General features: G+C 38.9%; 2 protein-coding genes across 4 annotated transcripts; one reads left to right on the top strand and one right to left on the bottom strand.

Annotated features, from left to right (window-relative positions):
• Nucleotides 1–245: 245 nt before the first annotated feature.
• On the bottom strand, nucleotides 246–5,102 carry fgl1b (fibrinogen like 1B). 2 transcript variants are annotated; one of them, XM_020085329.2, is made up of 9 exons: nucleotides 4,989–5,102; nucleotides 2,766–2,861; nucleotides 2,249–2,516; nucleotides 1,954–2,113; nucleotides 1,747–1,844; nucleotides 1,506–1,594; nucleotides 1,296–1,421; nucleotides 1,119–1,183; nucleotides 246–603 (listed from the first exon to the last, which is right to left on the bottom strand). In XM_020085329.2, exons 2-9 carry the CDS (start codon nucleotides 2,823–2,825, stop codon nucleotides 423–425), a joined length of 1,047 nt encoding a protein of 348 aa, XP_019940888.1. In that variant the 5' UTR covers nucleotides 2,826–2,861; nucleotides 4,989–5,102; the 3' UTR covers nucleotides 246–422. The 2 variants fall into 2 exon arrangements, with proteins under 2 accessions (XP_019940888.1, XP_069396081.1); XM_069539980.1 differs by lacking the exon at nucleotides 4,989–5,102 and adding an exon at nucleotides 2,938–3,126.
• On the top strand, nucleotides 4,957–11,563 carry tpte (transmembrane phosphatase with tensin homology). 2 transcript variants are annotated; one of them, XM_020085324.2, is made up of 19 exons: nucleotides 4,957–5,096; nucleotides 5,911–6,029; nucleotides 6,179–6,259; nucleotides 6,356–6,403; nucleotides 6,713–6,874; nucleotides 7,330–7,449; nucleotides 8,125–8,224; nucleotides 8,364–8,427; nucleotides 8,545–8,609; nucleotides 8,751–8,811; nucleotides 8,889–8,970; nucleotides 9,150–9,238; nucleotides 9,402–9,463; nucleotides 9,552–9,632; nucleotides 10,211–10,316; nucleotides 10,410–10,507; nucleotides 10,585–10,680; nucleotides 10,976–11,046; nucleotides 11,133–11,563. In XM_020085324.2, exons 2-19 carry the CDS (start codon nucleotides 5,983–5,985, stop codon nucleotides 11,233–11,235), a joined length of 1,536 nt encoding a protein of 511 aa, XP_019940883.1. In that variant the 5' UTR covers nucleotides 4,957–5,096; nucleotides 5,911–5,982; the 3' UTR covers nucleotides 11,236–11,563. The 2 variants fall into 2 exon arrangements, with proteins under 2 accessions (XP_019940883.1, XP_019940882.1); XM_020085323.2 differs by having other exon boundaries at nucleotides 5,001–5,141.
• The last annotated feature ends 258 nt before the right edge of the window (nucleotides 11,564–11,821 follow it).

Genomic DNA, 11,821 nt, shown 5'->3' with positions numbered 1-11,821 from the left:
TCTCGTTCTCTTTTCAAGTTGACATCTTTGTCTGCATCTTCATCAGTGTTCACCTCATACTGCTCCTCTGGAAAATGTCAGGAAAATGATTGACTTCAGCACATTTCTAAAAGCAGCTTTTAGAAATGTGCTGAAGTTGAAGCAGTGTCAAGCAGTTTTCATGTGTTTTCTGCAAAGTGCACAAGTAAGAGCAATAGTATCCAGTTGTGACAAATCAAATATGAACATCCACTGGGCAGCATGGCTGAAATGCTGTTAGTTTTATTTCTGGAGTAATATCATACACTTTATAGAAAGGGAGTGCCCACTATAAAACAGTCAATAATGTACTATTGACATCGACAAAGGGAGAAATTACAATACATAGAATTTAAACATGAAATCATTCTTTGCTCTTAATTGTTTTCACTTGATTCTCTCTCTTAAATATCCCCTGCTCCGCTGCCGTCGACGTCCAAGAAAACCACAGGCCGCACCTTCATGGTTGTGTGACGAAGGGAATACCAAAGACCTTTCCATGTCCCCCACACCACGCCATTGTCATGCTGGTTCTTGTACTTCCCGGAGCGGTAGAACTTCCCATTTAGGTTGGCTGCATGACATCTGTGGGTGTAATAGTACTACATGTCAACATCTTACAAAAGACAAATTGAAGTGATTCAATCTCTATGTATTTGATTTAAAGCTTCTGCAGTTTCTAGCAGCTTCATCAGTATGATTCCCTACTTCCCTCATCCATAGACAGTATATAAAGATGGACAACTTGACAGCTCCCTAAAAGTGAGGTCATCTTCATTACCCCCTAGTGGCCAGCTACAGTATAGCAGATTGGACTTGGGTCAAATTTGAGAGTCAAACATTGAAGTTTGGTTTTAATTAATTACTTGGTTGTGTGTCAGCGGGACCTCGTTACCACGGCTCCATATCACGATCACTACTGCAAGATTCCGGCTCAAAAGCACAAGGTGGAATTAACTTCACTTTTATACAAAGGTAGGAAGTGGAGCCATGTTGTCCATGTTTATTTATTCATGGATTCAACAGGCAAAAGAGCTTTGTACAAAAACTTCCCAACAGTTTGAGTGTTTGTGCGACAAACAGAAAGGAGAAGGTCTCACCTGTTAAACCACCATCCTGCCTTGTTCTCCTGGGCACAGCTCCCCTGAAGGTAGCGATCATTGTCCTGTCAATCAGCATCACCACAGTCATCATCTCTACATTTTCAGTACCAAGCAGACCAGTCTTACAGCTATTAAAAAGCACCACTGATGGGTAACAGGGAAGTGATAACGAACCTGATCCCTGGTACTGAACTGCATACCACTGAGACAAGCAGACCACTGCTCCACCACCCCACCACCACCAGTCAGAGCGTCTCCAGCTTGGCCACTGTACTGCTCATAATGGAGGCGATACTTATCCTGTAATGGACAATAGAGCAATTAATGTTTGTTGGGTGTTTCATCTGAGATCAACAAACAGAAATGTAAAATAGTTTTTCTTACAGCCTCATCGCTGATCCTGAAGTTCTCGTAAAATGCATAACTTCTCTGTCCTTCCCAGTCCATGAGATCTATCTTCACCAGGTTCTTACCTTCAGCACAAATAGATACAGACAATCATTGAGAAATAAGCTGCTGATGTGACAGAAGATGAGACTATTCATGTGAATCATAAACAGGAAGAGTTGATCGCACTGTATTCGGGTTCTATACTGTCTTTTGGTGGATTTTAATACTTGCTGACCGTCTGAGAGCAGAGAGTACATGTGCTCGTTCCCCAACCAAAACTCATCATTCCACAGTTTGAAGTCACCAAAGCCGTCTTTGTAGTCCACCCAGTCTCTGAAATGACAATTAGGCAGGTGAATCAGATCCAGTCAAACAGTAAAGTTCTATCTGCACATAGTTTAATTTCACATATGGTGCAAGAGACAGTTTCTCTATTAAATACCTGTTGAAGTCAACTCTTCCATGCCGGCGTCTCTGAAACACTGTCCATCCTCCTCCGTCCTCCATGTCACAGTAAACCAGAAAAGGCTCCTGGTGTGACTTGGGTCTGATTCGGTAGAAACCACTGGGGGGTCTCAGTCTGTCAAACAGCTCAGAACAATCTAGGAGGAAAACATTGCCTTCAAGTTTACTCATTACCATCAGTACCGCTTTAACTTTCACTCTGAACGATGACTGATCACATACTTAAAGTTAACACCCAAACACTGGGATGCTGTGATGTGAGGTTTGCTCACCCTTGTCGTGTACGATGATGTTGCCTGCTGGAGGAGGTGGTTTCATCAGTGTCGTATCAGAGCTGTTGAGCGTCGCACTGCCATTGTGGTTTGCACCAGAGGCTGTGTCAGTTTCAGCTCCAGCATCAGGCACCGCAGGTTGAAATGGACGGAAATATTTGTGCATCTGCAAATGCTCAACCTGCCAAGTCCGAATCAAGAGGCTATTCTCCAGCCTTTTTATGCTGCGTTTAAGAGCTGCAGCCTCCGGCCCACATGAGTCTCGAGTCTTAAATGAGAAGGAAAGAGAAATTTCAAGTTATGCATGATGTTTCAAACCATGTTTTCAAAAGGGAGCTGCAAATGCGTAGGTCTGCCCCTGCAGCAGGGTTTATCCATGTCTGCCTTTCTAGGAATGACGGTTCTATAACAGCACAACCTTAAAACCTAGATTCTCAGTTTTCAGTTTCAATGTATAACAAAAAGAGAAACATGCACCTGAAGCCCTTCAAGAGAAGAACAATTTAAATTTACTCACTGTTAAATGGGTAGAAGAGGCCGTGTTCAACACCAGAGCCAACAACAGCAATGCTGACATGACTCCTCAGAAGAAGTAACCTCCAGCAATATCACACTGAAATCATAAATACAAAATATATACTAAATAAGCTGCAGTACTTCAAACTAAATCTCTGCATCACAAGCCGTACCTTTATTTCCCAACGCTTCTGTTTTCTCCAGGTTCACTGTTCTCTTCCTCTAAAGATTTGTCAGTGTTATTTATAGGCTGGGTCAGTTTTTCATGGTCCACATCACAGGATCCAGATTTCGCCAGCATTGCCAAACTCTGAACTCAATCCAGCTTCCCCCTTCTTGAGAAAGTGTAGCTGATCCCAGAGCTGCAAATGGCCTCATGGACAGAACGTGCAAAGAAGACTTCATTCCTCACATACCAGAAGAGGGTTTTTTTTCTTTCTTTTTTTAATATCTTCTTGTTTTGAGGAAAGAATCTGATAAAATATAGAACATCTTGTATTTTCATTTTAAGTTCTGGTCATGCTATTATTTGTTTGGTGTTGAGTCATAAACTGGAATTTCCTCCATATTTTGTTATTGGTTTACAAGTGGCCCACACCAGCAGCCTGGGAGGAAAGTAACAGTCTAAGATGGGAACATTTAAAGTTGTCGGCGTCATAGTACACAGAAGATTGACAATGAAGCAGATTAAAAGAGTTAGGCTCTAAAGCAACATAAATCTTGGGAACTATGTCCCCCAACAAGTTAAAATTGTCATAAGAACAAAAGATAATCAGTAATCACAAGTGTGTAAAACAGAGAAAAGCAGTAGGTTCTTTTTGAAGGAGAAGCCAGGGTGTAGTGTAGAAGAGCTCTCTCTTGTGTTACTTGTTGGCTATTACAATATTGGAACTAAATAAAATGCTACGTAACTATTCTTATTTTTAATTGAATATTTTTATTGCATGCTATAAATAAGACATTTAAAAAGTTGTTTATATTTATTTATTTATTCAACCAATCTATGCTTGTGGCTTTATATTTCAAGCAATTAAATACTTTTTTTGTGAACACAAATACATGAACATGGTACATCTTATATTTTATCCATTCCTGTGCTGCCTGCCTTCTTTATGATTGTAAATCACTTTGGCTCAACTCCTTTTGTTTTTAATTAGCTATTTTTATAAATCTGACTTGAATAATTTAATTTAACAAATATTATATAATGTTCCAATTTCCCAAGAAATGCTTTTGATAACTTTTGACAAACTTTGACTTTTTACACCTTTAGCTGACTAACTAATGTTCTATGACTGTTTTTTTTTTTTACTAATTTTATTTCTAACATTGTACATCTTATCTTTCAGTGATTATTGTGTTGCCGTCAAATCAAGGATTGTAAAGCACTTTAAATATTTAAATAAATAAGTAATTTCCCAATTTCCTAAGAAATTCTTTTGATAATTTTTGACAAACTTTGACTTTTTACACCTTTAGCTGACTAATTAATCTTCTATGACTTTCACTGTTTCTCTTTCTTTTTGTTTTACAAATGTTATCTCCAACATTGTACATCTTATCTGTTATCCATGTTGCCTTCCAAACAATGATTGTAAAACACTTTTCAATAAAAAAAATTAAAAATACATAAATAAGGTCCCAATTTCGGGGAAATGTTTACATTTGATAAAATTCTATCAAATGTGAGATAGTTGTCATAGTTTGGAGTACTTGGAGTATATGGAGTACTTGGAGTATTTGGAGTATTTGGAGTACTTGGAGTACTTGGAGTACTTGGAGTATTTGGAGTACTTGGAGTACTTGGAGTGCTGGGGAATGCACAGTAGTGAATTAAATCCAGATGTTGGAGACAGGAGGGGGGGGGGCAGCAGCAGCCTGATGACTAAGTTATATTTATTATTAGTTCAAGTGAAATATGTGTGTGGACAGGAAGGCTTGTGTTGTGTTCAGGGTCAGTCAGTGTTTCTGTGGAGGAGGAAAGATGAGTGAGAGAGAAACGACGAAGAGGAAACCAGGGCCGAGCCAAGTTTTCTACTGAAGTCCAGGAAGTCTCAAACCGCTACGTCCGCAGAAAAAGACACGATGAGGAGGAACATGTTAGTGGATGGATAGGAGGAGAAAAAAAGTGACCGGTTAACCTTTGAGCCTTCTTCCTTTGTCCTCACGAGAAGTCACAAGACAAACTCTCGTATAATTTCACGACTGACGGAGCTGGACTCACCGTGAGAGGACGCTTTGTTTCTCGGGGACTAGTTTGTTGTGAGCGCACAAACACTCCGAGGACTGAGGGAAGGAGCCTTCACCCAGATGAGCTGAAGAAAAGCAGCTGGTTTGTCTTGTTAAATCCTCCTGTTCATTCACAGTGTTCACTGAGGTAATAACACTCCATGCAAACCTCACTTTCTCCTGTCTTGCTCGCAGGCTTTGCACAAACATCTTGTATTGTACTTGTGTTTATAGGAGGGTTGATAAAAATGTGGCAGGATGTTTGATATGAGCAGAGAAACTATTTCAGGACATGGCAGGAAGCTTTTATCCTCATGTCCTCTCTGTTTTATTGTGATTAAATGTGCAGCAACGTGCAGAACAGAGGAGTTTTAAGTTAGGGCTGGATGATGTGGGCTCAAATCACATCAAGATTTGAAATATGATAAATGTCATATTATTATTTGTTTAAGTTTAAAGACACATTTTTGCTCCAAAATGTGAAGGTTGTGGCTTTAAACTTAAAAAAAGCCAAATATATAACACATCTAATGTAGATCACTGTGCTAACACAATATAATATATTCATGTTTATGGAGCACCTTTTAAAACATATGTTACAAAGTGCTTTACAAAGGCAGCAAGTTAGAAACAGACAGGTCATAAAACACCAGGTTTAGAAGAAAGAAGGTGAAATAAATGATTGTATAAATACCAGTGCTGTGTAAAATGCTCAATAAAATCAATTAAAAGACAGTTAAGACTCAGGTGAAATCAGGAAAGGCTCTCAGATAAAGTATGTTTTAAGAAGAGACTTAAAACAGTACAATGCATAAGCAATTTTGTGATATATCGAACAAATTCATAGTCTGATAATTATTGATATTGTTTTATTATCCTAGTTTTAATCTTTTCACATTTTCTTTTTCTGATTTCAGAGACAACACGATCAGAGCAAAGCCAGAGGGAAGACACACAACAACACAAACACACACACACACACACGCGTCATGACCTCTGTCCATTTCAGTCCAGGCTCAGATTCAGGTGTAAATGGGTGAGAAACGCCGATTTTCCATGACAATATTAACCTTTATTCACTTTCTATGGACCATGCAATGTTTGAGATGTAGCTGTTGCTTTGTATGTGAGTGTAACGATTTGCATGGTTTGTTTGATATTAGTCTTGTCCTTGTTATCTATTAGAAACGTTGCAAAGATGGAGGATGCTAAAGTTGAGATTGACGACGGGAAGGACGAGAGTGCGGTGCCAGACACGATGTACCAGTAAGTTAATGCAGCAGAAAGCTTTACACACAAGCCTTGACTCAAAAGCACATTTCACCTGCACTGACAAGCTTCACAATCTTTCCCTCTGCGCAGCAACATCCGTAAGAAGATTGCACCTTTCGTTATGTCCTTTGGATTTCGGTGAGTGTGTTTCGGGATCTCTCTTGCAGAGATAGTGGGCAATCTAGAGCAGAGGTTTTCAATCCCCCCCTTCAAATAGACAATATTCCTTGAGACATCCTTATGTATCTCACTTTACTTTACATCATATGAAAGAACAACACAAGATAAATGTCTTAGAAAGATGTCCACACAGAATACCCAAATTTCACGATCATTGTAATGGATTAATCTGACCCCCCCTTCCAGAACCACTGTACTACAAGTGAAATTGTTAATGATGGTTTGTAGTGTTTATGACAATAATGGTTATATTATCTTTCCCCTCAGTATATTTGGAGTCATACTGATCATAGTGGACATTGTGCTGGTGATTGTGGATTTTTCCCTGCCGGCTAAGAGCAGAGAGGTTGGAGATGCCTTGGAGGCCGTGTCCCTCACCATCTCCTTCTTCTTTCTCGCTGACGTTCTCCTGCGGGTCTATGTGGAAGGGTGAGTTCAGAATCCCAGGCCTTGTATACTGTAGTATATAGATAATTCAACCACTACATTTACGACCCCTCCAGATATATTTTCTGTTTATTTTAATACACCTACAGCAGGAACATGTGTTATTTACTCCCTGCAGCCTGGCATTAAATCTTACCTCTGTTAAGCTGTTGTAATGTCTCTTGTGTTAGGCGGTGGTTAATTCTTGCACTTGTTTTTGTAAGAGGGACTGAGTGATGAAAACATTCCTGTGTCAGCAGAAACAGAGAGTGATTCGCTGTTAAACAGGAAGTTGCAAAGGGGAAGCTGAACAGGAAATGTAGGGCTTGTATTGGGCTGGTCCTTGGGAAGCATGATGGCTAAGAGAGCTAAATCCAATAAATCGGTTGATTCAACTTGTCGCATGATTCGGTCAGTTCTCTCAGCAGTATGTTCAAGTGTGTCACGCCACCTTTCAGCTTCAAAGTCTACTTCAGCTCCAAGCTGAACATCATAGACGCCTGCGTTGTGGTCATCACGCTGGTGGTCACCATGATCTACACCTTCTCTGACCTGTCAGGAGCCAGTCTCATCCCCAGGTACATGCTTCACCCTTCTGTTAGGGTGGTGCAGTTTATACCACAGTCCTTGGTATTAGACCACAGTTTGGTGATAGCTTGTTATTTCCAGCAGAGCTCTGCCTAGATTCAGTCTGGCTGTAGATCTAATCAGTGATCAACGATTGATCAGGGCTTCAATTTAAAAAAATATATAAAGCCCAGATGAAGAATCCTGCTGTTTGGAATAATAGAAAACACTGCACCCCTTTTCTATGGGAGCTTCATTTACTTTAATTATCCTGCAAGGTCTCTGCAATAATAATGTAGTGCTTAGTATTTTATATTTATTATATAATTTTTATATTTATTACTTTATACTTTTATTCAGTATTGATAAAGTGATACACATTGCCTTTGGCTAAACATTTTATATTACGCAAACCAAAACATTATATTGTAACTGTATTATATTATGTTTATCCTGAGACTGAATAATAATCGGTACAGTGAAAATAAAAATATATGTAACATTTTGCATCTATAAGCCATGTTGAGAATATACTGGTATTTAAACAGTAATATAGATTTCTACCATTCTATCTAATCCTGATATAATATTCTTAAAAAAATAAAATGTTAAGTTTTTTATACTTAACACCATTAATATATTGGCCATTGTTTAATGAATAAAAGGAGTCATTTGTTTTTCCTCAGGGTGGTGACGTTTCTCCGTTTCCTGAGAATAATAATCCTGGTGAGACTTTTCAGACTGGCAGCGCAGAAGAAGGAGCTTGAGAAAGTCACCAGGAGGATGGTGAGGTCACACCACAGAAGCACAGGAAACAAACCATGAATATATGAAGCATTAAAATCTGTTTGAGAGAATCACGGTTGGAAATTAGAGAGAAGATGTCCGCTAATCCCTGATCTTTGACTTGTGTTCGTCATGTCAGGTTTCTGAGAACAAGCGGCGTTATCAGAAGGATGGATTTGACCTTGACCTTACCTACGTGACAGGTGGGAGTTACATGGTGTATGGAACACAAAAATGCATGTCAGACAATGCATCTAAAAGAAATTGCTAAAGGTTAGACCTTTTTAAAAAAAGATTTCTATCTTTTCCCACCTCTCTAGATCGTGTCATCGCCATGTCTTTCCCCTCCTCTGGGAAACAGTCCTTCTACAGGAATCCGATTGGTGTAAGTCTGACTGGATATCGTGCATAAACATGATAAAAATTCCCTCCTCACTTTTTAGATATAATTACACACACTAATATCTAGATGAATTCACACAGCCTTTCCCAGCTGCTTTAAACTGTTCCTCCTCTCTCTCTGCAGGAGGTAGCCAGGTTCCTGGACGCTAAACATGAAGACCACTATAAAGTTTACAACCTGTGCAGTAAGTGTGCACCACCTCTCATCACATGCACTCTATTGCCTTTGGAACTCCACAGACGGTATCATTTTTGTTTCCAGGTGAGAAAGGTTACGACCCCCAGTTCTTCCACTACAAAGTTGAGCGTGTGTTCATCGACGACCACAACGTCCCCTCCCTGGAGTGAGTTAACCGTTTCTGTTGTGATGTGTGTTTTTCTGTTGCACCGCTTCCTTCTGCTTGTGATCATATTGAAGCACTGTAGATTAGAGCTTGTTAAAATAATGCATTGTGATGACACAAAACAGTACAAACCAAATGTCAGTTTCTTTATCACCGTGTGTTTTTACCGTCTGTCTCAGGGACATGCTGAAATACACAGCCAGTGTGAGGGAGTGGATGTCAGCCGATCCCAAAAACATCATCGCAATCCACTGTAAAGGAGGGAAAGGTGAAGCCACAGATCTGCATTTGTTTCATTGTGGTTTAGTGAAGAATTTGAGTTGAATTTTATAGTTTTGCTGTTGAAAAAGTGTAACCTTTGTTCTTGTACCCTGCTCTAGTCTAGCTAAAAGCCACACTTGATCAGATCATGTCTCTGCTCTCTTTGACAGGACGCACAGGTACTCTGGTGTGCACCTGGCTTATCGATAGTGACCAGTTTGAGAGTGCACAAGTACGTCTTTTCTACTCTGAAACCTGTTCAAACAAGGGTTAAAGAAATTGCAGCTGCAGACTTAGATTCATTTCTGTTTGTCCTCCAGGACAGTCTGGAATATTTTGGTGAGAGGAGGACAGATAAGAGTCGCAGCTCCAAGTTTCAGGGAGTGGAGACTCCGTCTCAGGTAAGAATCAGACACTCAGGAGACATACTGATAAATACTTCTGGAGAAAGAAGAAAGCTATTCTGACTGTTTTAGATAACACTGCTGACTAGCACCTTCTTGTGGTTGAAAAACAAATTAGAAAGGTACTTGGAGAGTGCATATCTCTGCCAAGATTAGCACCCTATGTCGCCATATTTAAGAGAAAAAAGAATCCCTGGATCTGGGTTTTTTCCAAATGTGCTCCAAAATGTAATGGGTACTTCTTTGGGTCATGTGCCACAAACTCTTATGGAAATCTGTTGAGTAGTTTTGGAGTAATCCTGCGGACTGACAAACAAACAATAAACAACATAACCTCATAACCCTCAGCAGCGGTAATGATTAGTGGGAGACTACAGGCATCACACAGAGGACACATTTTCTTCAAATTTTTCTTGACTTACAATGTTTATTCCGTCAGAATGACACGATTGTCCAGAGCCTTTTGTCCAGATCTGTGCCCAATCTGTCAGTAATATGTGAATTTCCTCATAAAGCCTTATACACTGATTAAATAATAGTTGTTTTTTTTAATTCTGTACCTGTGTGGTCCACAGAGCCGGTACGTGGGGTACTATGAGATCATGAAAACAAAGTTCAACAGGCAGCTGCCTCCACCCAAACCCCTCCGCATCAAGAGCATCCGCATACACTCTATAGCAGGTGAAACCCTGCAAGCCTGCAGAGCATTCAAACTGTCCACTTCATCATAATAATAAGAGGAAGTTAATATCTGTTGTATGGGCTTTTTCCCAGGTGTGGGTAAAGGGGATGGCAGCGATCTTAAGGTGAAGATAATTGTCAAGAAAGAGCTGGTGTTTCAATGTGTGTGCGCCAAACAGGAGAACTGCACAGTGAGTCTCAAACCTCATTAGGTCACAGTGATTCATTTGTTGATGTGATGGTTAATTTATTTCCTGTGTTTTTGAAGGTGTTTCCTGACGTGGGCAATAACGCAGCAGTCATCAGTCTACATAACGGGCCTGAGGTGGAAGGAGACGTGAAGGTCATGTTTGAATCAAGTGCTGTGAGTTCTTCACTTTACTTTGTCCTATGATCCTGTTTATCTTTTGTTTTTATTCATTCACTTTAAATGAAATTATTATTAAGTGTCTTTAACTAAGCTATTTAAAAAAATTGAATGGCATGTCACCATTTTATTTTTAGTTGATTATTTCACACATCTATTTCATTTGTATTATTTTACTCGTTAACTTTTTTTGTAATATTTATTTCTTTTACCTCTTTTATTCTACTCTTTTTAATTTATTTTAAATTGATTTAATTAAGTCTGTGTTATTTTTAATGTCTCTCACATTTAGGGTCTTCCAAAAGGATACGAAGATGTTCCGTTCTACTTCTGGTTCAATACGTCCTTCACAGAGAACAACAAGTATGTTTCTGTTGCTGTGATAAAATAATTTCCATTGCTCTTGACTCAAGTGTCTGTTTCTGACTTTAAACTTTGAATTCCGACAGATTGTTTCTACCCAGGGATGAACTGGACAACCCCCACAAACCCAAGACCTGGGACCTGTACAAGGAGGATTTTGGTGTCTCCATGTTCTTCTCAGAACCATAATAATAAAGGGATAATGGCTTGTTACAGGACACTGCCGGATGAGACACTAATGAATAAAAACTGAAATTAAAAAAGAGGCATGAAATTCAATTTAATTAATGATATGAGGAAGCACCATGAAATATTATGTAATGTATTCCAGTAAATGAGATGCTATTTGTATGTGTGGTGACTTGAATATTATTAAATAAGAATTAAAAAATGATTGCACTTGAAATAAAATTATAAAGCTTAATTCTTATTACAAAATAAAACTATGCACTTCTTTTGCTTTTGTATTGCTACAAAATAAACTACCTGTGAATTTGTAATCACAAGGTTTCAACAAGTCAATTTAAGATTTAGTGTTAACATTTGATGTAACATTAAATAGTATAATTTGGCAGAAATTCATCACATATTCACAGCATGAGTTCTTAAATTATTTGACTTTATCCATAATTAATCACTTTGTTTTGATTTATCTTATTTATAACATATTATAATAAATGAACTGTAAAACCAGTCAGATATGAAGAAGTATCAGAGACCCAGATTGACAGACACTTCCCCATAATTTAAGATAAGGGGGAGTAGCCGAGTAGAA

The sequence above is a fragment of the Paralichthys olivaceus genome, chromosome 15 (assembly GCF_024713975.1).
Source record: "Paralichthys olivaceus isolate ysfri-2021 chromosome 15, ASM2471397v2, whole genome shotgun sequence".
In the NCBI taxonomy this organism is placed as follows: domain Eukaryota; kingdom Metazoa; phylum Chordata; class Actinopteri; order Pleuronectiformes; family Paralichthyidae; genus Paralichthys; species Paralichthys olivaceus.
This window is presented reverse-complemented; position numbering and strand designations above follow the sequence as displayed.

Bases quoted from the DNA above. Each gene is read 5' to 3' on its own strand.
- fgl1b (XM_020085329.2), bottom strand. From the start codon at position 2,825: ATGTCAGCATTGCTGTTGTTGGCTCTGGTGTTGAACACGGCCTCTTCT. The intron at 2,114-2,248 runs GTGAGCAAACCT...TTTTCCTCCTAG, and splicing joins CATCATCGTACACGACAAGG to ATTGTTCTGAGCTGTTTGAC. The intron at 1,422-1,505 runs GTAAGAAAAACT...TGTCCATTACAG, and splicing joins TCAGGATCAGCGATGAGGCT to GATAAGTATCGCCTCCATTA.
- tpte (XM_020085324.2), top strand. From the start codon at position 5,983: ATGACCTCTGTCCATTTCAGTCCAGGCTCAGATTCAGGTGTAAATGG. The intron at 6,030-6,178 runs GTGAGAAACGCC...GTTATCTATTAG, and splicing joins TCAGATTCAGGTGTAAATGG to AAACGTTGCAAAGATGGAGG. The intron at 9,464-9,551 runs GTACGTCTTTTC...TTTGTCCTCCAG, and splicing joins ACCAGTTTGAGAGTGCACAA to GACAGTCTGGAATATTTTGG.